Here is a 24,956-nt window from a genome sequence, read left to right as displayed (position 1 = left end):
TCCGAGGACCCTGAGGTCATTACATGAGCTGAAATCAGGCGTCGGCCACTCAGCCAACTGAGCCAGCCGTTCAGGTGCCACCCAGGTGCCCCTGGCTTACTATATTTTAATAAAATGAAGCCAATTCAAACTTTGGAGAGAACGTGTAAGCGCCTGCAATTTTAAAATTTTGCAGTGGACACGAAATACAATTTACTACTCTGTTGTTTATTGTCCTGTCTTAATGTCTTGTCATTCTAATCTCTAATTATCATTACTCTTGTAGCTACAATTATTGCAGTTGTCTAATCAATAAAGCTATTTTAAAACAGTAAGTGAGACAAGAGAGTAAGCCTGGAAGTGCTGTTTTACTGGCTTTTCTTTGAGGGTGATGTCTATAGAGAGCCGTGATTCTAGCCAGAAAGACAGAACATGATAGCATGTAAACTCCTTAAGTACAGGAGCTCCTTTATGTGGGCCTAATCTCGCCACAGATGTTTATTGAGTACTTGTTATAGATCAGGACTATGTTAAGCAGCTGGGCTATAATAGAGAATAAGACATTTTTGGCTTTCACAGAAATTTTAGACTGGCATACCCGGAACATAATAGACAAAAAAAAAAAAAAAGTGTGGTGTTGGTTGTGGAAATTTCAGCATTTGAAAGTTGATGTATTTATGACTTACAAATTTATCTTTCACTGAATCGTTAAGGGAAAAGGATTTTATCCAGAGAGTAAAGTTTACTAGGGATGAACGAAGAGAATCCTGCATGATTTAATTTTCTCTTTGCAAGTGAGATAGTAGTTCACTAGCAAATTTCTGTTGCACGTTAAATTTTTTAAAAATTTATATTCTGCTGTCATAAAGGGATTTAAGGCAGTTTGCAAAAATGTATAATATGGCAAGATGGAATCAAGAAACAGAATGACTGGAGTGAGATTGGAATACATAGCACACATGGACTCGGAAGTCCTAGTCGCTTAACAGATGGCATCATATGAGACTCTCTCTCACCACGAAATCTGTACCCCTGTCTATATCTGTAACTGTGTCTGTGTATCTGTACTCTAGATCTCTTTCCTTTTTCATTAAAACATAGACCCTTCCTCCTGTGAAAGATCAGTTCTAAAACACGTGTTCCAGATGCTGTCCTCTTTCACTTTGTCCAGGACCTTGTTTCTTCCCTCTGTCCCTTGCATCTGGGATTGGTGTCATTGTCAATGCAAACACGCTTCTTTTCTATCATCTCCCCAGCCCTGCACATACAAAAACCACACCCTTTATCTTCACATTCTTCTCTAGGTATTGCTCCATTTCTGTAATTTTGACAGTGTTTTTCAAAAGAGTCCTTTACATGAACTTAATTTTCTTGTGCTTTACCTCCCTTTTATTTTTATTTATTTTTTACCTCGCATTTATTTATTTATTTATTTATTTATTGTTAAAAAGATTTTATTTATTTATTTGACAGAGAGAGATCACAAGTAGGCAGAGAAGCAGGCAGAGAGAGAGAGAGGAGGAAGCAGGCTTCCTGCTCAGCAGAGAGCCCAATGCGGGACTCGATCCCAGAACCCTGGGATCATGACCTGAGCCGAAGGCAGCAGCTTAACCCACCGAGCCACCCAGGCACCCTTTACCTCGCATTTAAAGTCAACCTACTACAATCTGGTTTTCAGTCCCCTATCACCACTGAAACTGTGGCCATGCTCCTCATTGATTTCCGTGTTGGCATATGCACTGGACACTTTTCAGCTCTCATCCTGTGAGACCCCAGCAGCATTGACCTAACTGACCAGGCCTTTCTCCTGGAAACACTCTGCTTTGCTTTTATGGGCGCACATAGCCTCATGCTTCTCCCACCTCTCAGGTCCCTTCTCAGCCAGTTGTTATCGCTTGTTCCTCGTCCTGACCAACCTCTAGGTGCAGGACCTCCTTACCGCTTGGTTTTGTTCCTCCCTTTCTCTTAGGACACACCCAGTGATACTCTGCATTGTCTTCATTTCACATATTATCCATATGCCTCCCAAGTTTGTATCAATAGCTGAGACTTTTTTCCTCAACTTCGTACTCATGTATTTAGCTGCTTTTGCTAGGTACCGTAGGATTTCTCACTGGCATCTTGAAATTAACATTAAAAAAACCCTTATCTTAACCAGAATCTTGTACTTCAGAATCCTATCTTTTTTTTTAATGTATTTATTTGACAGGCAAAGATCACAAGTGGGCGTGGGGGTTGGGGAGCAGGCTCCCTGCCGAGCAGAGAGCCCGATGCAGGGCTCGATCCCAGGACCCTAGGATCATGAGCTGGGCCGAAGGCAGAGGCTTTAACCCACTGAGCCACCCAGGTGCCCCCAGAATCCTATCTTTTTTTACTCTTCTCCATCATGGTAAATAGTACCACCAATACACAGTTCAAGGGAGAACCTAGAAATCATTTTTGATACCTCCTTCTTTATATTCCAGTTATATCTAATATATCACCAGGTCCTAGTTGTTCTAGGACAGTATACCTCTCCCATTTGTTTACCTCTTTCTCTTCTACCAAATTGGTAACTTTGTATGAAATTAAAGAACCTAGGCTTCCTTCTTCTACCGAGAAGATGAGCCAGGTCAGTATTTGCAAGGATACTCCTTGCAAAATTAATTTGGGCACTGTATGTGAATATGTTTACCATAAAATAGACTTAAAACTTTTGAGACAAATGTAAATCATCACCATTGGAATACATTGTTAAAGCACCTATAGAATGTTTTGTAAGCAATGCAACTTTCTAATATACTGGTCAAGATGAAGTTTATATTAAAAGTAACTAAAGGAAATATAAAATAGTTAAAAGTTGGGCACCCCTACCAAAAATGATAGTTGTTTGTTTTAGAATACAGGTTCCTGAGGGTTCCTGAGGATCTCAGTGGGTTAAGCTTCCAACTCCTGATTTTGGCTCAGGTCATGATCTTAGAGTCCTGGGATCAAGCCCCTTGTCAGGCTCTGTGCTCAGCAGGGAGTCTTGAGGATTGTTTCCCTCTATCTCTGTCTCTCTCCCTGCTCAAGCTTGCTCTCTCTCTCTCTCTCTCAAATAAATAAATCTTTTTTTTTTTTTTAAAGATTTCCTTTATTTATTTGTCAGAGAGAGAGGGAGAGGGAGCGAGCACAGGCAGACAGAGAGGCAGGCAGAGGGAGAAGCAGGCTCCCTGTCGAGCAAGGAGCCCGATGCGGGACTCGATCCCAGGACGCTGGGATCATGACCTGAGCCGAAGGCAGCTGCCCAACGAACTGAGCCACCCAGGCGTCCCTCAAATAAATAAATCTTAAAAAAAAAAAAAATACAAGTTCCAAGTGCCTTTCTTGGACCCCTTGAGGCAATGTATGTTTTAGAATTCAGAATTTTTTGATATTTAAAGTGATGTGCATAAACCATGTATTATGTAACACTTTCTGTGGGATCTTTGGTACCACCCCATAACCATATTAATATTTTTTTGAAAAAGATTTTAAAATTATTTTTAAGTAATCTGTACATCCAATATGGGGCTTGAACATAAACCCCCAAGACCAAGAGTCACACATTCTACTGACTGAGCCAACCAGTTGCCCCTTTAATATTAATATTTCTACAGCAAAATATATGACTATTCACACTAAAGGGGCAAAAACTAACCTCATATTAGTTCAGGTCAGGTTTCCTATCAGATAAGTTTAAAACAGATTAGATTTTGCCAGAGTTTGAATTATGAAAAAACTTAGTTTTCAGAGTTTTTTGGGCTTGGATTTTTCTTTCTTTCTTTTTTAAAGATTTTATTCATTTGACGGGGGGGTACTTTGGATTTCTGGTTAGGGTTTTGTGAATCTGTAGATCATTTGTAGCTTTATCTAACAATTCGGATGCCTAGACCACATTTTTGGGGGGGCACTCTCAGATCATGGTGTTAAAAGCATACCCTCTGCTCGTACAAGGTAGCTTATTTCTCTCTTAAATGTAGCAGGAGGTTGTTTCCAATGGGATCTAAAGATGGAGTCAGATTGTTAAGAACCAGGGTTTGGTTTTTGTTTTAAAGGGCCATCTGAGAGTTTAACTGCTTTACCTTTCACTGTAAAGGAGATAATTTAAAGTATAGATGGCATTCCTTAACATGAATCTAGCTTTGTTCTGTGACTCATAGAATTTAAGAGCTGGAGGGGATGCTTGAGTTTGTTTTGCTCATTTTGCAGATGTCCTTGATCTCTGAAAGACCATGCAAGGCAAAAGAGGACCCCATATTTTTTTTTTAAGATTTTATTTATTTTTTTGACAGAGATTACAAGTAAGCAGAGAGGCAGGCAGAGAGAGAGAGGAGGAAGCAGGCCCCCCACTGAGCCGAGAGTTCCCGATGCGGGACTCGATCCCAGGATCCTGAGATCATGACCCAAGCGGAAGGCAGGCTCAACCCACTGAGCCACCCAGGCGCCTGAGGACTCCATATTTTGACTGTACAACATCACACGGTTTCTTTATCAGAGCTAATTAATATAATAAAGGCATCTGAAGGAAAGTTACTATAATAGTAGAAAAGAAGCAGAGTTTAGGGATTCTGTCTCCCAAAGGAATGTAGAATGAGAACCTTAAAGTTTATCTGGAGAGAACTATCCCCAGAAGAAACCCCATGATTAGGCAGTTTTATAACAAACATGTGAAGCAATGAGAGAGATTAAAGGAAGTTTAGGTGCTATTTGAATGCTTGAGGCAAATCTTAAAAATTTCCTTATAGAGGATCATAAAAATACTAGAAAAACAAAAATTTCAGGTTTACTTTTTCTTACAGATACATTAATTGAGAAAGAATGTTAGGTTTGTTTTATTTTGTTTTGTTTTTAATGTAGGCTTCATGCCCAAGAAAGAATGTTAGGTTGAAAAGAGTTACATTTAAGTATGTGAGATAAAACTTTGTAACACAAGCTTTCCACCTTTAGCTGTAGTATTCTTTTCTAGTTACGTTTTCTTAGCTGTCATTTCTTTCTCATTGCTCTGAGTCTCAGATGTATCTTCTTGGAAGAAGTCAAACTGATTAAAGCAAAATGAGACAGATTTATAAATACTGATATAGAAAGATGTCTATGAAATAGTACATTAGCTAGCTTTCTGTTGCTGTTTAACAAATCGCTACAAATTTAGTGGTTAACACAAATTTCTTGTTTTTGCGGTTCTTTGGATTAAAAGTATGACACGAGTCTCACTGGGCTAAAATCAAGGTGTCAGAAGGGCTACATTCTTTTCCGGAGGTGAAAAGGAGAGAATCTGTTTCCTTGCCTTTTCCAGCATCTAGAGGCCACCCACATCCTTTGGTTTATGCTCCCCGCCTTCCCATCTTCAAAGCCAGCCGTCTCTCTGACCGTGTCAGCACATCTCTTTCTCGGACTCCTTCTGCCTCCTTCTCGGCACTTCTAAGGAGGCTTGTGATAAACACAAGGATAACCCAGTAATCTCCCTGTCTTCAGGTCAGCTGATTAGCAACTCGAGTTCCCCTTTGCCATTAACCTAAGCTATTCATAGGTTCTTGGCATTAGGTTGTGGGCATCTTTGGGGACCATTATTCTGCCTAGCATATATAGTAAGTAACAAAAGGAAGTTACAAAACAGTTTTTCTGGCTTTAATTCCATTTGGATTTGGAAAAATGCGCGGTGGTGAAAATATGGCAAAAGATGAAATCTACTTTAAGAAAACTCTGTATTTAAAAAATGTAACACTAAAAGAGGAAAAAGCCTGACTGTTTTGTTCACTTCACCAAAAGGGTCTCAACATTTTTGATTGTCAGGCAGTAGGATAAAATTCAATTTACATTCAGTCAGTCAGTCAGTGATGGAAGCAGAGTGTGCTCGCATATGTACTTCCACACCCTCCCGGAGGTGTTCTCTGGTTTGTGCTGGGTAGTGTTTAACTTTAGTCAAGGGAGCAGTTAGTTATTCCTTGATCTCTGATGGATAAACACAGGTTAGATCTGGCTTCAAGAATTTCTCTGTATACCATGAACTATACATTTTCCTAATGGTTAATTATTATCACAAGGCGTAGTACCACTTAATAATCATAGTTCTTTAAAAATAATCATTTATTAAATTAATAGCACGTATTAAATCTATTCAGGTGTATGTTTTATTTACATGCTACCCTTCGTCCAACTTTGATTCAAAATCTTCCTAAAATAAGCATTAGGTAGAGAGTAATTTCCTCCAGATACACAGATGGCAAACGGTAAGAATTCACAGGCAACCTGGAGTAAACAGATGGGTCTTACATCACTCCTGCTGGTATGGGCTCTTTTCAGAGTACAGTGACCATGCCATATCCTTTGCAGGAAAATCATAAATTTGGCTTTGGTCTTTTTATGGTTGACACAAACAAAACCTCATTGCCATTATGTATTTTCATGAGTTTTGGTGCCCTTAAAAATATGAATTTTTGGTTGAAATGCACCGAGTATTTCTGCCTGCTTATTTATATTTCTGTCTCTTTATTAAACACTGAGTTTCTAAACTGATTGGTCATGATATTTGTACCGTAATTTCATATAACTCTTTATTATTAAATGGTGGATTTTGAAACAGAAACAGATATTTTATTTTATTTTTTTAAAGATTTTATTTATTTATTTGACAGAGAGAAATCACAAGTAGATGGAGAGGCAGGCAGAGAGAGAGAGAGGGAAGCAGACTCCCTGCTGAGCAGAGAGCCCGATGCGGGACTCGATCCCAGGACCCTGAGATCATGACCTGAGCCGAAGGTAGTGGCTTAACCCACTGAGCCACCCAGGCGCCCAAGAAACAGATATTTTAAAACCCCATTTTCTCCAGCCTTTTGTACTATGGTTTCGAGTTGAGGTTGATTTGAGGAAAATACTCCTAGTTCCGATAAATATAAATCTTTCTAACTTTAATAATGTAATTTTTTGTGTGCATTGCTGAAAACTGTAAATTAAAACTACTTGAATCTGATACATTACTGAAGAGATTTTAGAAATTCTTTCTTATTTAATTGGTGTTTATATGTTTATGTGTTCCAGAAGCGTTTTAAAAGTAACCCTTAAAGTGTGTGAAATGGGTAAGAAAAAGAATTTTCAGATTGAACTTCCTTATTTATAATAAAAAAAATAAAATCCAGTGCCTGACAAAGTACAGTTTAATTATAGGCAGTCTGGTCTTCCTTTGACGTTACATTAGATGGTCAGCAGGCATTTTTATAAGCTCAGTGGGCAGGCTCAGTCTAGATATTCGACTTTGGCAGGCGGGATATGAAATAGTTGAAATAGTTTCGCTGCATATTTATTGCCTAGTGAATGTGCACTTGTTAGAGAGCTGCCCCCCCCCCCTTTTTTTAAAATCTGAGGAATGAAGTAGCACCGTATGCTTTCATTGCTTTTTGTGCTTACCTGTGTTTGCCATCTAGGTCTTTACATACTTTTCACAAAGAAGAAGTGATTTGATGATGGAGTGCTCCCCCTGACCGATGGACTCAAAGAAGAGAAGGTAAAGGCATTTCTTCTTTTACCTTGTTCTTCTAGGAAAACACAACAAGCTGTTCCACATACATGTAGCTTCTCTTTGGTTTAATTTTCTAGTTTGTGGTTATTAAGTAGGAATAGTGATGTTTATGTTGATTGGTAAAGAGAGAAAGATACTATAATAAAACTGATTAGTGATAAGCTTTGTTGCTGGTTTCTTTCTTATGCTTGTATAAAGGCAGAAAGTGTCTTCATCATTTTAAAGCTTTTGAAGCTCTTTTTTCTCACAAATAATTTCAGGTCTTCAGGCATAGCTTTATTAGTTTTAATCCTCTTCTACCCTTAGAAAACAGGATTGAGTTTGTGGCTCTCCTTTCATATAACCATGGTTATGCCTAATCATAACTGAGAGGGATATTACTTAGCAAAAGCAGAGAAATTTATAGGTATTATAAAATAAATAAAACCAAAAAACTTTCTGTGCCTCATTAAAATTAGCATCAGTGTTCTAGAAAAAAGAATGTATCATCACTGGCAGCAGAGGGAAATTTGCTATAAAGGAAACCCAGCGTATCTCAATAGACCTTTTTCAAAGAGTAGGCAGTTATGGTATGGTCATTATCATGAAGCCTTGTGTCTTGTGTCCTTTGAACCGGAATCATCACATGGATAGAATTCTTGGGCTAAAACATGAGTAAAGCACGAAGGATTTTATTGTTCCTGATACAAATTTAATTCTTAAAAAACTAAATAACAATTACAGAGCTTACTCAGTGTAAAGTAAAACATGGATCTCTATTCCTTACCAAACACTTTTTTTAGCATGTTCAAAACGAAAATTTTGAAGTAAGACCCCAACTTGGGACATGTTACAACTTTATCATCTAAACAATGATTTAATAAATGGAGAAGGTAGAATCTTAAAATTTTGTGCTATTAACTCTAAAATGTCAAAAATAGTCCAGGTTTTGTTTGTTTCTTAGATAGAGATAAGTAATTTGTGGGTTTAGATTATCCTCAAGCCTTGTCTGTAAATAGTTGCTCTATCTCTGCTCCTGTGTCCCAACCAAAGGTAGGTGCTGAGCGATCTGACCCAGTAACCCATGTGCTGGTAAAAGATACAGATCTAATGAAATTAGTAAGAGATCCCCAAATACAGTTTTAATTGCAGGACCAATTAAACTATTTTTCTTAATGTTTGTAGCTCAACAGAAGCAGAAGGATCCAAAGAAAGAGGCCTGGTCCACGTGTGGCAGGCAGGATCCTGTTCTGTAGCACCAGAGAGACTGCCAGGCTGGGGAGGAAAGGCTGTTCTTCAAGCAGCCCTTGGAGTGAAGCATGGAGTTCTTCTGACTGAAGGTAGTGAAAAGAACCTTTTCACTTAAAGGTTCTTTTGCTTAACAAATACTCACTGAAGTGCTAATAGTACGCGTGTGTGTGAGATCAGGTAAGGGAGTTACTGGATATCAGAAATGCTTAACGAAGATTGTTGGAGCCTTTACTCTTTGTTTTTTCAAAATATGTTCTTACTCCCTTTGTCAAAAATCAGATTAGTTCTTAAATTTAAGTTCCATCATATCTAGCATAAAAGGGAGAATTACAGTTTGTAAATTTTATAGTAATTAGTAATAATGAAGAATTAACTATGGAAATGTTACCTATTCAGAAGCTCTTTTGCTGTGCCTTTATTCATTAAATGTATCAGAAGAATCATGCTCATACTAGCTAGTGTTTATTACACAATCTTGCATGCCAGGCACGGCACTGGGCGCTTTGTACCACCTCGCTGAGTCGTCACAAACATGTTGCGAGGCAGGCCACTGTTGGTGTCCCCTCTTCACAGATGAGGAAGCTGAAGGTCAGGAGGTGAAATGATTTCCCCAAGCCCCCACAGCTCTTGGAGTGTCAGAGTCAGAATTGGGATTCAGAGTCTGATTTCAAAGCCTGCTTTTTACGCCGCTTGGCCGTACTAAGTCAGTACAGTTTTTCTCAGGCATAAACAGCAGCTTATAAGAACATGTAATGAAATCTATAAATCTATAACAGATAGGAATAGAAGCTACAATTTATAGAGAGAGTTGCCTTTAATTTTGACAGAAGTTTAACAACTCAGTCATGGCAAATTTGGCTTGAGCCAGGACTGCCATCAACTAATTTCTAAATTTCAATTCCACAAGCATTTATTAAGTACTCAGTAATGCTTTGCTATTTTCTTCATAAGAACTAAGGGAAGCCAAATTCTATAAGGCAAATTTAACTCTGACCTTGGTAATTTTGTGGGGTAAACATGAATTTCTTTCTAGCCTGCTTATTACTATATCACTTTTATTATAATAATATAGAATACTCTTATTATTAGGCCAGAATTTGGGAAAAGCTTTATTGTAAAAATGTGAACTATATTCAATCACTGTCTGCCCTGGGGGCTTCAAAATCTATGATTCTCAAGCACCTGTAAGTGGAATTCTGTTGTTTTATTTACCCTTCAGTAAGGTATTTAGGAACCCTTCATGAACATGATCTTTAAATCTCTAGAATCATACCTTAAGTGGGATAACTGAGGGAAAACATTTTAAAAATATATGAATAGCCTATCAAATATATGAATAGCCTATTCATGTTTAAGCAGTGTCCTGGTTTTAAGCGTCAAAGCTAGAGGGTGCCTGGGTGGCTCAGTTGGCTAAGTGACTGCCTTCGGCTCAGGTCATGATCCTGGAGTCCTGGGATCGAGTCCCGCATCAGGCTCTCTGCTCAGCAGGGAGTCTGCTTCTCCCTCTGACCCTCCCCTTCTCATGCTCTCTCTCTCTCTCTCAAATAAAGTCTTTAAAAAAAAAAAAAAAGCTACAAAAAGCTAAGTGTGTAGTTTGAAATAGCAAAAAGATCTCCAGTGCTATCTTTTCCAGATGAGAAAATGTTACTGATGGAATGTTGGAAATTTTCAAGTTCTTTTTTTCTATTCAGTTTGACTCTCAGCTCATAATTCAGTGAGGACACTTCACTGAATCACTATTTTGAGGTATTCCAGGTTGAAAAAGGGGAAGAGTTGTCTAAATATCTATTTCTTTGCTTGATTTCTCTCTCTAGTGGAGTGATACTCATTGAAAGAGCTAGTGAGCTGTTGCAAGTGTATATCGCTGTATCACTCTGGAAGAAAAATTTAAATATCTTAACCTATGAGCTTTAATAAAAAGCTCAAATAAAATAAAAAACTTTGATTTTATCAGTACTCTATCCAAACTGGAAATTCCTTAATAAAAGCTCATGTCTTCCTTCTAGCCACTGTTGTGTTCTTTCTTAGGGAGATGTTCTGTTTAGTTAATTTGAGTATATAAATATATTTTATATAAATAATAGGCCAAAGCTAAAGAATGCATTTTTTTTTCATTATCAGCTCAGTTGCTGCTTTGTAGGGAAAAAATACTACTATAAATCTACTTCATTATTTCTTTATTAACTTAAAAAAAAATGGATGAGTCCCTGGTCATAGGGAAAAGAAGAAATAGTGGGCTTGTTTTAGTATTTTTCAAAAACCCATGGCTAAGTTGCCCTTGGCCAGCCAAGTTGCCCTTCATTCTAAAGCGAGCTTTCATAGTTTTTATCATTGTTTGTTTTTTTTGCTTCATTTTGTTGTGATTTACTTTTTAAACAAATGGCACCTTGGAAATGCTGTATAGTGCGCAATATATATGATATATATATAAATATGATATATATATATGATATATAAAATCATACATGATACTGTACACATCACAAAGACAGCCATGTCTTATTAACACTGGTGCTTTCGTACAACCTGGAAGTATAAAGCTGGTTTCTTAGTTTTGGCCAAAATCAATCTCTGATATTTTAATGCTATGGCATAATTTTCTGCTGCTCTGACTTTTTCAAGTAGCCATGAATGTTGTAGATGTTAACGAATGTATCTGTTTTGTCCTCTGCATTTTATCTTATAGTCATTAGTTTGTCTTTGAACATTGGAATCTGTACCTGTAGTAGCCCGCATTGATAGCCATTAGTAGTAGATCCATATAGGACTTTGTAGGATGAGGAGCAAGATTGCTTCATTTGAAAGTAGCCTCCTGTAGTTGGTAGAGATTCTCACTGTTTTTCAGAATATTAAAAGATGATACTTGTTAAAAGATGAATAAATGTGGGATATTACATGCTTGAAATAAAATCTCTACAACTGCGCTTTTGAAAGTTAAAAACAAAGCAAAAAACAGCCCTATTTTGTTAACCTAGAGGAGCCAAAAATTTGCTGGTAAGATTTCTAGCTAACTCACTAACTCCTTTTTTTTTTTTTTTTTAAAACATTCAGATGGTGAGGTCTACAGCTTTGGGACGCTTCCCTGGAGAAGTGAACCAGCAGAGATTTGTCCGAATAGCCCCATTCTAGAAAATGCCCTGGTTGGGCAATATGTTGTTACCGTGGCATCAGGGAGTTTCCACAGTGGAGCAGTGACGGAAAGTGGCGTAGTGTACATGTGGGGGGAGAACTCTGCAGGCCAGTGTGCAGTAGCTAACCAACAGTATGTTCCAGAACCGAATCCTGTCAGCATTTCTGACTCTGAGACCAGTTCTTTGGTTGCGGTCAGGATTTTGCAGTTGGCGTGTGGTGAGGAGCACACACTGGCGTTGTCGATAAGCAGAGAGATTTGGGCATGGGGTACTGGTTGTCAGTTGGGGCTCATTACCACCACCTTCCCGGTGACGAAGCCACAAAAGGTGGAACATCTTGCCGGCCGAGTCGTGCTGCAAGTTGCCTGTGGCGCGTTCCACAGCTTGGCCCTTGTGCAGTGCCTCCCTTCCCAGGAGCTGAAGCCAGTCCCAGAAAGATGCAACCAGTGCAGCCAACTCCTGATTACCATGACGGACAAAGAAGACCATGTGATTATATCAGACAGTCACTGCTGCCCCTTAGGGGTGACACTGTCAGAATCCCAGGCAGAAAACCAGGCCAGCACTGCCATCAGCCCCTGCGCTGAAACCCTGGACAGTCAGGGAGAAGTGTTCGAGAGCACGCTTGGAGGAAAGGATCCGCCTGTTGCTACTGACACGAACGTTGGAAATGTTCAGACCACGGGTGGTGATGCCATTTCCTCCCAACAAGACGTCGTGGGAACAACTGAAATTTCTTCAGCCAGAAATGTACCGTCGTACCCTGATACTCAGGCAGTGAATGAGTACATGGCAAAACTCTCAGATCACTCAGTAAGAGAGAACTCCGAGAACGGCGAAAAGCCAGTGCCATCTCAGGTACCTGCTAAATTTTATAATATAAAGGTGTTTCTGGAGTTAGGAGTTTTTCTTTAGCAACTTTAAAATGCTTAAGTTTTGAGCTTGACTTTAAATCTCTTTTTTATCATGCAATCCTAGAGAAGGGAAAACCCGGATTAATCCAAAATTACTCTTTATATTCAAATCCTACCCTTTAAGAGGCTGAAAGATGTCGAAAGATGTCATGCTGGGCTTCTTTTCTAAGTAGCAAAATCTCATTTATTTTTTTCTAGTACTTTTTCTCCCATGGCTGACTATACTAAATTTTGCTAGGCTCCTGAATACTGTTCCCCCCCCCTCCAAATACTTTTAATATAACTATACATTCATAGAGATTCATCTCACCTGTATTTGTATGACTCCAGATTCTGTAGAGAGTAGTCCTTTCCTTTTTTATCAGGGAAAGTTGCCATGTGGTCAATCCCTCAATTGTAGGCAGATTTAAAAAACAAACAAACTCCTGGTGTTATATGTTGTTTGAATTTTTTTTAGCATATACCTGTAGTCCTTACTGGGCTTTGTTGTGGGACTAGGGATTAATGTTTTCTTCATTTTATTTGAATTACTCTCATTTTAAAAACGTGTAAATGGAGAAAAGCTGTTGACCAGTAGCATACAGTAAAGTTTGAGTCTCCCTAATTAAACAAATTGTTTTAAAAGGATAATTTGTTTTTTACTCTTCATGTAAGCCTTTCAATTTTGTTCTTACCAAAACTCTAAGAAAATGAAACAAAACAAAAACCTCTAGTCATGTAAGAACTATACCATGGTGTTTTTTCAGGCCTTTGAAACCACGTACCTCTTGATTCTTTGTTTTTGTTCTTCACTCTGTCAGGATGAGAACATGGCTTAGAGGTATTTTTAGAACAGTTTTTATTTCACAGTTTACTCATCAAAACTTGTGGATATCTGATTTTTTTTAAAATTAAGAATAAGCTGTTTGGAGAAAGATACTATTAAAATCTAAACACAAAAGTAATGTTTTAATAGTAATGTACATAGAACATTCTTAGACTTGAACATGCTTATAAAAATTTGGACTTGGACTTTTTAGAAGTCATTCTGCTAATTTATTAAATTTGAAGGTAAAAATTTATTGTATACACTTATTTGATTATTAAATAATTATCATTGACATTGCATTTTCATTTGGATTTATTTTGTTAAACATGTAAATTTTTGTTGCCTATGCTAATTTTGGCAACATCTGTTTATACTAAAATTAATTCAGTTTTTGCAAATAGTGTCTCAGACAGCTAATTCACTAGGAATTTATATAGTCTAGGACAAGTTTTTTCTCCTCTGACCAGCAATAACTGAGAAAGTATCTCATTTTTGTGAAATAAACCATAATACTGGGCCATGAAGCATATACCTCATAATTGAATTTTATTATTGGTTGACCAGGACTCCTAAAGTTATGTCTTTCATCAAAGTTGCTGGCTCTGTATTTTTGTTTTATTGATTTATGTATTGTTACACATAATTAAATAGAGCAGCCAGTAAGAACAATAATTTAAAGTTTATTGAAGATAGAATTTTATGACCTTCCTGTTAGGTAAGAAGGCCCTAAAATATTGACCCATAAATACCTATCACTGTTTCTGTTATGAGACTTCATACACAAAGGGTGAAAAGAGTGATGTTACTTCTCAGCAAGTTTTTAGGGAACTGTAGCACCAAGGAATTAATAGGCTTTGTATTTATCTTTTGCTTGATATGGCATATTTGTTTGTTTTGTTGAATATTTTAATTAAAGACTCCTTTGCTCCTCTGAATTTAGTATTTAATTCAACAAAATGTATTGAGTACCTACTGCAGTCCAGGTACTGTGCAGGAAACGGATTATTTCCTTTAAGAGAATCAGAAGTCAATGTTAATTTGTTTTCTTTTAGCTTCCAGTTCAGGACAAATTAAGGAATGTATATATACCTTTTGAGACCTTTGTACAGCCTAGGAAGTAAATTTTTTGTAGTGACTTATGCTGATAAGCTAAAAGCTTTTTTTGTGTGTTTTTAGTAGTTACATTTAATGATTTTCCTTTAAACAGTGGTGCTTGACTGCTCAGAGTCTGTTTCAACTGATCTTTTACTAAGATACTAGACAACTTTAGTTTGACTTTCAAATAGAGCCATGAATAACACAGAGAACACTGGTCCCAAATGTTTAATTATTAACCTACCACATTTACTTTATCATAATGAGAGCAAAAGTAATCCTTCAGCTGACATAGCCCGTGGATCATGGAAAATAACACATTCATGAGGCAGTGGAAGGGCTTGAACTTGAGAGCTTAACTTGGGGACAGTTACATACTGCCTATACAGTATGTATATAACTATAGGTCAGAGGTATAACTTACTTTTCTGCCTGTATATATATATAAAACAGCTAAAGTACTTTTTCTTAAACATTTCAGGAAAAGCCTTTTTTAGACATACTTTTTTTCTGGTATTTCTTAGTAGCAACCTGTAAATTTTCCTAGAAGCGATCAATAATATTACATTTACTTATTTTTTTTTATGTACTGTTAACCTTTTCAAGCTTATATCCAGGGCTGTTATACATTGTACCTCATATGAAACGCTGTGTTTTCCAGACCTTTCTTTCCCTCTCCCCTTCTGTGCTTAATTTTATTAAAGCAGCTGGGGCTTCTGTTTGAATAACTTGGAAAAACACAACACTCAAACAAAAGGAAGTACTTTGGATAAGGAGCTGTAGTTTGAGTCCTCATTTCCATATGATATGTTAAATCCAGTAGCGAGAGCAGATAACCTTTAAGTTAAAGATGGAAGCCCTTGTTTCAGATTCTTAAATTTGCAAATAGTGGTGGTTTTTGTTAAACTTTGTTTTTATTGATTGCTTGTTGTATAAGAGATTGTATTTTTATATACTTTTTTATGTGTGTATATTTTAGCCTCTTGTAGAAGAAGCAGTTCCTAATCTTCACAGCCCACCAACCACAAGCACCTCAGCCCTAAACAGCCTAGTAGTCTCTTGTGCATCTGCTGTTGGTGTGAGAGTGGCTGCTACATACGAAGCTGGGGCCTTGTCTCTTAAGAAAGTTATGAACTTTTACAGTATGGCCCCTTGTGAACCTGGAACTCAGGCAGGCAGTAGTTCCATAGGCCCAGAAGGTCTGAAAGATAGCAGAGAAGAACAGGTTAAACAGGAATCCATGCAAGGAAAGAAGAGTTCAAGTCTTGTGGATATCCGCGAAGAGGAATCAGAGGGAGGCAGCCGGAGACTCTCCCTCCCTGGCTTGCTGTCTCAAGGTAAGGAGATAACCAGGTGAAAATCCAAGATGCTCCTGACATCACGTGTTATATTATTATAAATCAGTAGCTCTCCTAATTGTTAACTGACATATTCAAATGTCAACAGCTATTTAATTTTGGTGACTTGGGTGGTTTAAAAAGAAAGTTACGTATTCCTCTGCTTTAAAAATAACCATAGAACGTAATTTTTTGGTGATGTCTGCTTTTGCTTCTGAACCTTACGATGAATCTTATTTTATTCTGGAATGCAGTGACAGCCTCTGTATATCCTAGTTTGGGGCGTGTAACCCAGAGAGCTGAAGTTGCAGATGTGACTGTGGTTAAGTGGGAGGGTCTACTGTATTTGACCTCAAAGTGGAGATAATTTAAACTTCAAGAAGAGGAAAGTTCATTTTCTGATACAAATAGCAACAGACTTCTTAGAATATTAAGACTCTTACTCAGTTGGTTCTTCAGCATTTCTTGGTTGGTTTAGGAATCTCAGTTATCTACACTTTTGCTTCTCCAACTGTGACCTACAGACCAGAAACAAGAGCAGCAGCATCTGGGAATCTGTTAGACATGCAGGGTCTCAGGCTTCCCGCCAAACTTACTGTATTGGAATGTGCATTATACCAAGATTCCCGGGTGGCTGGTGTGCACAGTAAAGTTGGAGCAGCATTGGATTTAGACCAGGAGTTGGTAAACTTTTTCTGTAAACAATGAAAGAGAAATATTTTATGATTAGTGGGCCATGTGGTCTCTATTATATAAATACTCAATTTTGCCATCGTTGCTTAAAAGTAGCCATAAGTAAAAACAAATGATTAAGGCCGTATGTTCCAGTAAAACTTCGTTGTCAGTGGACTCTATTTGACCTGTGGTCTATGGTTTCCAGCCCTCAGTCTTTACACCATTTTGTACAAAGCTCTAAAATGGGGAATCCTACCTTGCATATCTCCTTACTTACGGCTCTGTTGTGCCACAGAGTAGTTCTGTTATCCTGTCTTCTATTTCTTATTGCCACTAGATTTTTAGCTCGCAAATAAAGCCCTTAGTCTTGATTGACTGCTTGTCTATAAAAAGAAAGCCCATGGATTCTGTCAAGTCTGAAGGAGGACTTTGTGCCAAAATTGTCTTACTGTGAAATGTCCTTTCATATTTGTAGCATAAATATATTTGACATCTCCTGGAACCACAAATGTGGAATATTGATTTTTGTCACGTCATTAGGTCATTGAAATATGCAATACTGCGAATAGATTTTTTTCCTTTTGGTTAAATTTTACTTAGTGACCCAAAGTATCTTTATAAAAATTTTACATGCACTTTTTTTTTTTTTGAAGATTTTATGTATTTATTTGAGAAAGAGACAGTGAGACAGAGCATGAGAGGGGAGAATATTAGAGGGAGAAGCAGACTCCCGGGGGAGCTGGGAGCCTGATGTGGGACTTGATCCTGGGACTCCGGGATCATGACCTGAGCCGAAGGCAGTTGCTTAACCAACTGAGCCACCCAGGTGCCCCTACATGCACTCTTTTTCTCTATTTTAAAGTTACCTGAAATACATCTTTGAGGGAACTTCAAGTAGGTTTATTTGAGTGTCTGTGTGTATAAATGGATGGCACATTTATCAGAAAAGATGTTGATTTTAGCCAGTGATGATCACTTTTTTGTGCCCTCAAGTTAATGACCAAGTCTGCACTTAAGCGACATTTGATGATTTTCTTTAAAACATATCCTGCCACCAAATCAGTAACAACATTTACATAGTGTTGTATGTTGTTATTATAATTTTAAATACTATAAATGATTATAGAGATATTTTAAAACATTAAGTCCTCTATAAAATAATTTGAAATAGGCAAAATTCAAAAGTTATTTAGTAATTATATTCATAATCTTTTTCCCACCATAGAAACTTGAAAATTTTATATCTAAAGTAAGTCCTTTATTACCATATTTAAAATATGTTTGGGGGCACCTGGGTGGCTCGTGGGTTAAGGCCTCTGCCTTCTGCTCGGGTCATAATCCCAGGATCAAGCCCTACATCGGGCTCTCTGCTTGGTCGGGAGCCTGCTTTCCCCTCCCCTCTCTGCCTGCCTCTGTGCCTACTTGTGATCTCTGTCTGTCAAATAAAGAAATAAAATCTAAAATAAATAAATAGATTAATTAAATAAAAAATATTTAAAATATGTTTGAACTTAGACCTTAACTTGGAAAGTCTTAACTTTTAACTCTGCTTTGAAATGGGAAAAATATTTGTCAGCCTTAGCGAAGTATTTTGTTAAGCATGTTCTGTAGAATACAAGTTCCATAGGATGTCACAAAGACAGGGATTCTGTGGCCAGATGCTTGGAAGTGGGGCTAAGTTAAATAAATCTAAACAGGCCTTTTAATTGCGGGACTTGTCAGGGCCTTTAGCTTCCTAATAATGTGTGTATGAATCTACAGGGCAAGATAGTGTGGAGAATAGAATGTAGTAGGCAGCATTCATACCAAACTCATCTCACTATTAAATCCCCATTTTTGCAGAGAACCTATAGAATATGCTTCACAAATACCACGTTAGTGTATTTCTTTGAAAAATCAACATCTGGTCAAAATGATATCTTTTTTCCCACCCGTCTACTCCCTCACTCCATCTCTGGTTTGTTTTCAGTTTCCCCCAGGCTCTTAAGAAAAGCTGCCCGGGTAAAAACACGGACAGTGGTTCTGACTCCTACATACAGTGGAGAAGCAGATGCACTTCTGCCTTCTCTGAGGACAGAGGTGTGGACCTGGGGGAAAGGGAAGGAAGGACAGCTGGGACATGGTGATGTTCTGCCTAGGTGAGTGCTGGCTTTGTTCACGGTTAGAAGTTGGCTTTAACAAATCAGTCTCTCCCTGTGAAGGAAATGTCATGTTAGCCTTGAATTTGTACCTAATAATAAAGGACTTTAATATCTGGTGTACTTTTCCATCTCTTTGATGTATATTCATCTTGGAACAGAAAGGGATGTTTGGGATAAGATTGTATTTCATCAGGATACTTAAATAACTCAAATTTTTAACTTAAAGAGCCAACAGGTTTTTTTTTCTTTCTTTCTTTTTTTTTTTTTTACCTGAAACATGTCCTTTGTGGCTTCCAAAATAACTATAATAGCAATATTAAACCATTAATGTACATCAAGGAAAAACTGTTGTTTTATTTAAGAACTCATAATATTAACAAATTAGGTATTTGTGGAAGTGTGTAAATGGGATGATTATCTAAAATAACCAGTTAATATGAATGTCTACTTTTAGCAAAATGAAAGGCAACTGTAGCTTTAGACAAACAACAAAAAGACCTCTCTGTGGCTTTATAGTTCATTGTGTCCTAAGTATATTCTGCCGTAACAAATCAGTTAGTTGTTTTTGATTCTTAACAAATTCTGAACTATGTTTGTTAATTAGTGACTAAGGGGCAGAGATTAAATTAAAACCATCCAAAATCATTTACAATATTTAGGAGTAAATTGAACATATATTTAATATTTTAATGCTTTCTTTTGAAATGTTTATTTTTACTTGAAAGCACTTGCTCTATAATTTGAAAAAGGTCATGATTCTTTCTGAGCCTCCTTACTTTGAGTTTGTGTGTGTATGTTTTTCTTTAAGGCTTCAACCACTGTGTGTAAAATGTCTGGATGGTAAAGAAGTAATCTATCTGGAGGCAGGTGGTTACCATTCTCTTGCACTTACTGCGAAATCCCAGGTAGGAAAAAATGTCAAAAGCTGATCTTAATTTTGTGGAAGCTTAACATGATCAAATTAGACCTTCATTTATTGAGTCTCTGCCGTGTGTTAGGTAATAATGCCATATCTCATTTGATCTTCCTAATATTTTACATCATTTTGCATTACCTCTGTTTAACAGAGGAAGAAAGTGAGGTTTAGAGAAATTATGTAACTTGTGTAAAGTTACACATATGATAGGAGGATTGACTGAACACTGGTCTACCTAATGAAGGTTTCTATAATGTGCTCTTATCAAAAAATGGAATTCAAGATTTTCCTGGATACTGATGATTTTTTTTGTATTGATGAATTTTTATGTTTTTTGATGAAGAAAATCTATGATAAGACACTAAGAAAAGAAAACAAAGGTATTCTTCTTAAAATTGTGGGACTTGGGACGCCTGGGTGGCTCAGTTGGTTAAGCAGCTGCCTTCGGCTCAGGTCATGATCCCAGCGTCCTGGGATCGAGTCCCACATCGGGCTCCTTGCTCGGCAGGTAGCCTGCTTCTCCCTCTGCCTCTGCCTGCCTCTCTGCCTGCCTCTCTGTCTGCCTGTGCTCACTCTCTCTCCCTCTCTCTCTGACAAATAAATAAATAAAATGTTTAAAAAAAAAAATTGTGGGACTTGAAAGTGACCTCCAGAATCACTTAAAACCACACCATGATAAATTTTATTTATATCATACATCCAAATACATAAAGTAGTTGTTTTAAGTTGGTTTCTTTTTTCTTTTTTTTAAAGATTTTTATATAATCTCTACAATCAATGTGGGGCTTGAAATCATAACCCCTAGCTCAGGACTATGTGGACTGAGCCGGCCAGGTGCTCCTAAGTTGTTCTTAAATGTAGTCACAATGATTCTTCATCAATCCCTTTATCTTATTAGAAAAAGTCAATAAAGAAATCTAAATCCTTAAATATTTTAAATTTCACATACTAGGCTAGCCAAAATGCTAACATAGCTCAAATAAATAAATGAAAATATTAGGAAAGAAAAGGATAATTTATTGTTATTAACACGATGAATCATTCAAAAGACTTTAAAGTAAGAGATTAGGAAGACGGTCAGTTACAAAACAAATATGAAAGTTGCTAGCTTTTTATACACATAAGGTAAAACAGAAGACATAGGGAAAAAAGAAGCTGTTCACAGTGGCAACAAAAGTATTAGGAAAATAGGAATATTTTTAATAGGAAGTGTGTAGATCCCATGTGATACAAACTCACAAACTCTTCTGATAGGTTATAAAAGAAAATAATAGGGACTTTATTGTTATTTTTTTTAATTTTAGAGAGAGAGCGGGGCAGGGGGCGAGGGTGAGGGGCAGAAGGAGAGGGGGAGAGAATCTCAAGCAGGCTCCACAGAGCCCCAGCTTGGAGCCCCATGGGGGGGCTTGATCTCACAACCCTGAGATCCAGACCTGAGCCAAAATAAAAAGTCAGACACTTAATCAACTGAGCTGTCCCAGGGGCTTGGAGATTTGATTTTATTTATAAGATTTTACTTATTTTAGAGAGAGTCCATGAGCAGGGGTAGGAGCAGGGGGAGAGGGACAAACAGATTCCAAATTGAGTGTAAACCTGACACAGGCCTTGATCTCATGACCTGTAGATCATGACCTGAGCTGAAATCAAGAATTGACTGCTCAATTGACTGAACCACCCAGGCACCCACTGAAATTTTATTTTTAGGTGGAAAGAATCAATGTTGCAAAAATGCCATTTTCCCCTAGGTCATTAAATATTTCAGTGTAAGATTTACAGCTTGATAAAATGATCCCAAAACTGTTTCAGGAGAATAAATACAGAAGGTAAATCACATAAATTCTGAAAAAGAACAGAAAGGAAGGGTGAGAATTTGCCTTATAAAATATACTATCAGGGGCGCCTGGGTGGCTTAGTGGGTTAAAGCCTCTACCTTCAGCTCAGGTCATGGTCCCAGGGTCCTGGGATCCAGCCCCACATCTGGCTCTCTGCTCTGCAGGGAGCCTGCTTCCTCCTCTCTCTCTCTGCTTGCCTCTCTGCCTACTTGTGATCTCTCTCTGTCAAATAAATAAATAAAATCTTTAAAAAATATATACTATCAGACTACAAACAAATGAGTGAGATAGAAATATACTTGTGGACTAGAAATAAACCCAAGTATATATGAGAATTTAGTATATGATAAAAGTGGACATTTCGTATCAGTTGGGGAAATAAGACTGCATATTCAGTAAATACTGTTGGAACCATTGGCTTCTTATTTGCAGAAGAAAATTAAGAGAGCCACATATTCTACTTCTGGATGGATTAAAGATATAATGTTAAAAAATAAAACCTTACATGTGTAAGAACAAGTTTGGGTGTTTCTTTTTCTTTCTTTCTTTTTTTCCCCCAATAACCTTAGGAGTAGAAAAGGACATGATACCAAAACCAGAAGTTAGAAAGTAAAGATATGTTTGTCTACCTAATAATTCAGCGCTCCTAAATAGCAAAACTGCTACACACAAAATTAAAATACATAACAAACTGGGAAAAAACTTTTGTGATATATATGATAAAGTGTTACTGCTAAAGATACAAAAGAAAAATTGTCAAAGGATGCGTCTGTTCAATTCATAAAAGAGCTAGAAATGACCAGCAATGAATGAAAAGATGGTCAGCCACTTAGAAGACAAATATAAATGAAAACAGCAGTAAAATATTTTCTCACTTACCAGATGAGCAAAGATCCCACTTAATAGTGGGTGCTGGTGAGGGAGGGTGGAAAGCTAGAGTGCCGGCAGGAATGTACATTGGAGCTTGGTAGAAAACAGTTTGTCGGTCTGTATCAAAAATCAGAATGTGCAGGTTCATGGACCCAGAGTTCTTTGCCTAGGAATTTATTCTAAGGAAATAGATATATAAATATGTATATTCAAGGATTTTTAATATTTTTTATTAAAGAATTAGAAATTATAAACAAATATGGTTACTTTGTTAGGTATTTTATTAAACTACACCTGCAGGGTTCTGCATAGTTATTCTAAATGATGTTGTAGGTTGGGGCGCCTGGGTGGCCCAGTTGGTTAATTGTCTGACTCCATTTCAGCTCAGGTCATGATGTCAGGGTTGTGAGATTGGACCCTGCCTCTGGCTCTGCCCTTGGTGCTGAGTCTGCTTGAGATTCTCTTTCTCTCTTCTTCTGTACCTCCCCCTGCTCCCATGCTCTGTCTCATAAATAAAGAAAAAGAAAGAAAGAAAGAAAGTTGTAGCTCAATACTTACTGAAAAATGTCAAGGAAGAGCATTAAGGAAAAACATCAGGTTGCAAAACAGCATTGTGTTTTGTGTCTATGTTATATACCATAAACATTAAAATTTCTAGAAGTATGTATGTGAGTGTGTTCCCAAAACAAAATAGCAGTTGTCTCTACGTGGTCAGTTCATCAACTGTTTCCGCCTTCTTTTTGTTTCTTTGTTCTGTGACAGTCTTGTACAGTGACAATGAATAGCTTTTTTTTTTTTTTTTAAAGATTTTATTTATTTATTTGACAGAGAGCGATCACAAGCAGGCAGAGAGGCAGGCAGAGAGAGAGGAGGAAGCAGGCTCCCTGCTGAGCAGAGAGTCCCATGTGGGGCTCGATCCCAGGACCCTGAGATCATGACCTGAGCCGAAGGCAGAGGCTCAACCCACTGAGCCAGCGGGAAGAAACCAAACCATTTGCATAAACATGGTCACTGTCATCTAGTTTCTTTTGTCCTAGTGGAGCATAGGTACTTGTGTACCTTGTACATAACTCTTCGATAACTCTTTGAGTATGAAAAGGTGTTCTAGTGATTTCACTGTACTCCTGTCTACAGAAAAAGAATCAGGATTAATTTTTCTTTATAGCATTTACCTTTTTTATCACCTTCTTTGTAAGAGGCAGTGTAGGATAATTCCTGGGATTATATCCTGGCTTGGCCGCTTATAAATTTGTGACTCCTCTGAGCCCGTTTCCTTATCTGTAAAGAAAGGGTTGTCATGAGAATTAAACATTAATTAATACAAACAAAGTGTTAGCAACAATGCTGGGCAGGTAGTAAACACCTGAGAAATAATAGTTTTTGTTAACCCTTGGACTCTGTCTATCTATGTACTGTTTGCTCATTATCTCTGGCCTTGTTTAAAGATGAATTTTTTAAGTATTTTAAAGAATGTAAGTGATATGTGTATAACTATTGGGAGTGTGTGTGTGTGTGTGTGTTTATACGTACACACATATATACACGTATATATGGATATGTTATTATAGACATTCAGAAATGACCTGTAGTCAGATTCACAACTCTTACCTACATTTCTATGATTTTGTAATAGGTTTACTCCTGGGGAAGCAATACCTTTGGTCAGCTTGGGCATTATGATTTTCCAACAACAGTTCCTCGTCTTGCAAAGGTACTTTTGAGAACTTGGTGATTTTTATAGCAACTTATTTCAGAATTCTAAGTTATAGCACTTTATATATCTCCATTTTGTGCTTGAAAAATTAGTAGCATCCTGTATTTGTGACCTAAATTCATTTTGGTATACTTAAATTTTTTTTTTGTAAAAAAAGCCATGAAGCCCCTTATTTTCAAGCTAAATTTTTTTAAAATAACATGTTTATATTTCTTTTGTTTTTAGCTTCTATTGTTCATTGAATATTCATAGTCCTTTGTCTTTTTGTTTTTTAAATAAATGCAAAAGTTGGTTTTTTTTTTTTTTTAACGAAGGATTCTAGGACTATGATATTGACTTCTGAGCTTTGTACCACCAAATGATGCCTACTCTGACTTTTCACTTAAGTTTGATGTTTATATAACATTATTTGGTGGTGGTATTTTGTGGGGGCGGGGGCTTTTGTTGTTTTTTTTTTTTACATACGTAGTCCTAGTAGTAAAATTTTTTGTAAATCTTTTCATTTTCTATAGTGAAGCTAAAAGTATAGATGATTTCTTCACTGTTGTATAAATTGCTTTTGGTTTACGCAATGCTATTCAGAGGTTGGTAACTTCTGGTCCCTTTGATGCAATTCTAGAGGACTATTTATCAATCTTTTTTTCTCCTCCAAAACCGTGTGGAAATACTAAATTTTCATCAATGGTGTTGACTCCTTATGTGAGATTTGTTTTTTTGGAGGGTAGAGGGCGGGGAGTTACACATGGCAGCAGCCTAACAGAATGAGATATGGAGCTCATCCTTTTGTAGTTTGATTCTGCT

General features: G+C 37.3%; 1 protein-coding gene across 4 annotated transcripts in view; it reads left to right on the top strand.

The window, feature by feature from the left end:
- Positions 1 to 24,956, top strand: part of ALS2 (alsin Rho guanine nucleotide exchange factor ALS2) — a 74,501-nt gene that overhangs the window by 6,267 nt on the left and 43,278 nt on the right. For all 4 annotated transcript variants that reach the window (XM_044241318.1, XM_044241319.1, XM_044241322.1 and 1 more), the window contains 7 exons: positions 7,398 to 7,477; positions 8,657 to 8,811; positions 11,774 to 12,711; positions 15,650 to 16,007; positions 18,652 to 18,820; positions 19,632 to 19,728; positions 24,075 to 24,152. In XM_044241318.1, the coding sequence (XP_044097253.1) occupies positions 7,458 to 7,477; positions 8,657 to 8,811; positions 11,774 to 12,711; positions 15,650 to 16,007; positions 18,652 to 18,820; positions 19,632 to 19,728; positions 24,075 to 24,152 (1,815 nt within the window). In that variant the 5' untranslated portion in view covers positions 7,398 to 7,457. The remainder of the gene's footprint in view (positions 1 to 7,397; positions 7,478 to 8,656; positions 8,812 to 11,773; positions 12,712 to 15,649; positions 16,008 to 18,651; positions 18,821 to 19,631; positions 19,729 to 24,074; positions 24,153 to 24,956) is intronic.

The sequence above is a fragment of the Neovison vison genome, chromosome 3 (assembly GCF_020171115.1).
Source record: "Neovison vison isolate M4711 chromosome 3, ASM_NN_V1, whole genome shotgun sequence".
NCBI lineage: Eukaryota > Metazoa > Chordata > Mammalia > Carnivora > Mustelidae > Neogale > Neogale vison.
This window is presented reverse-complemented; position numbering and strand designations above follow the sequence as displayed.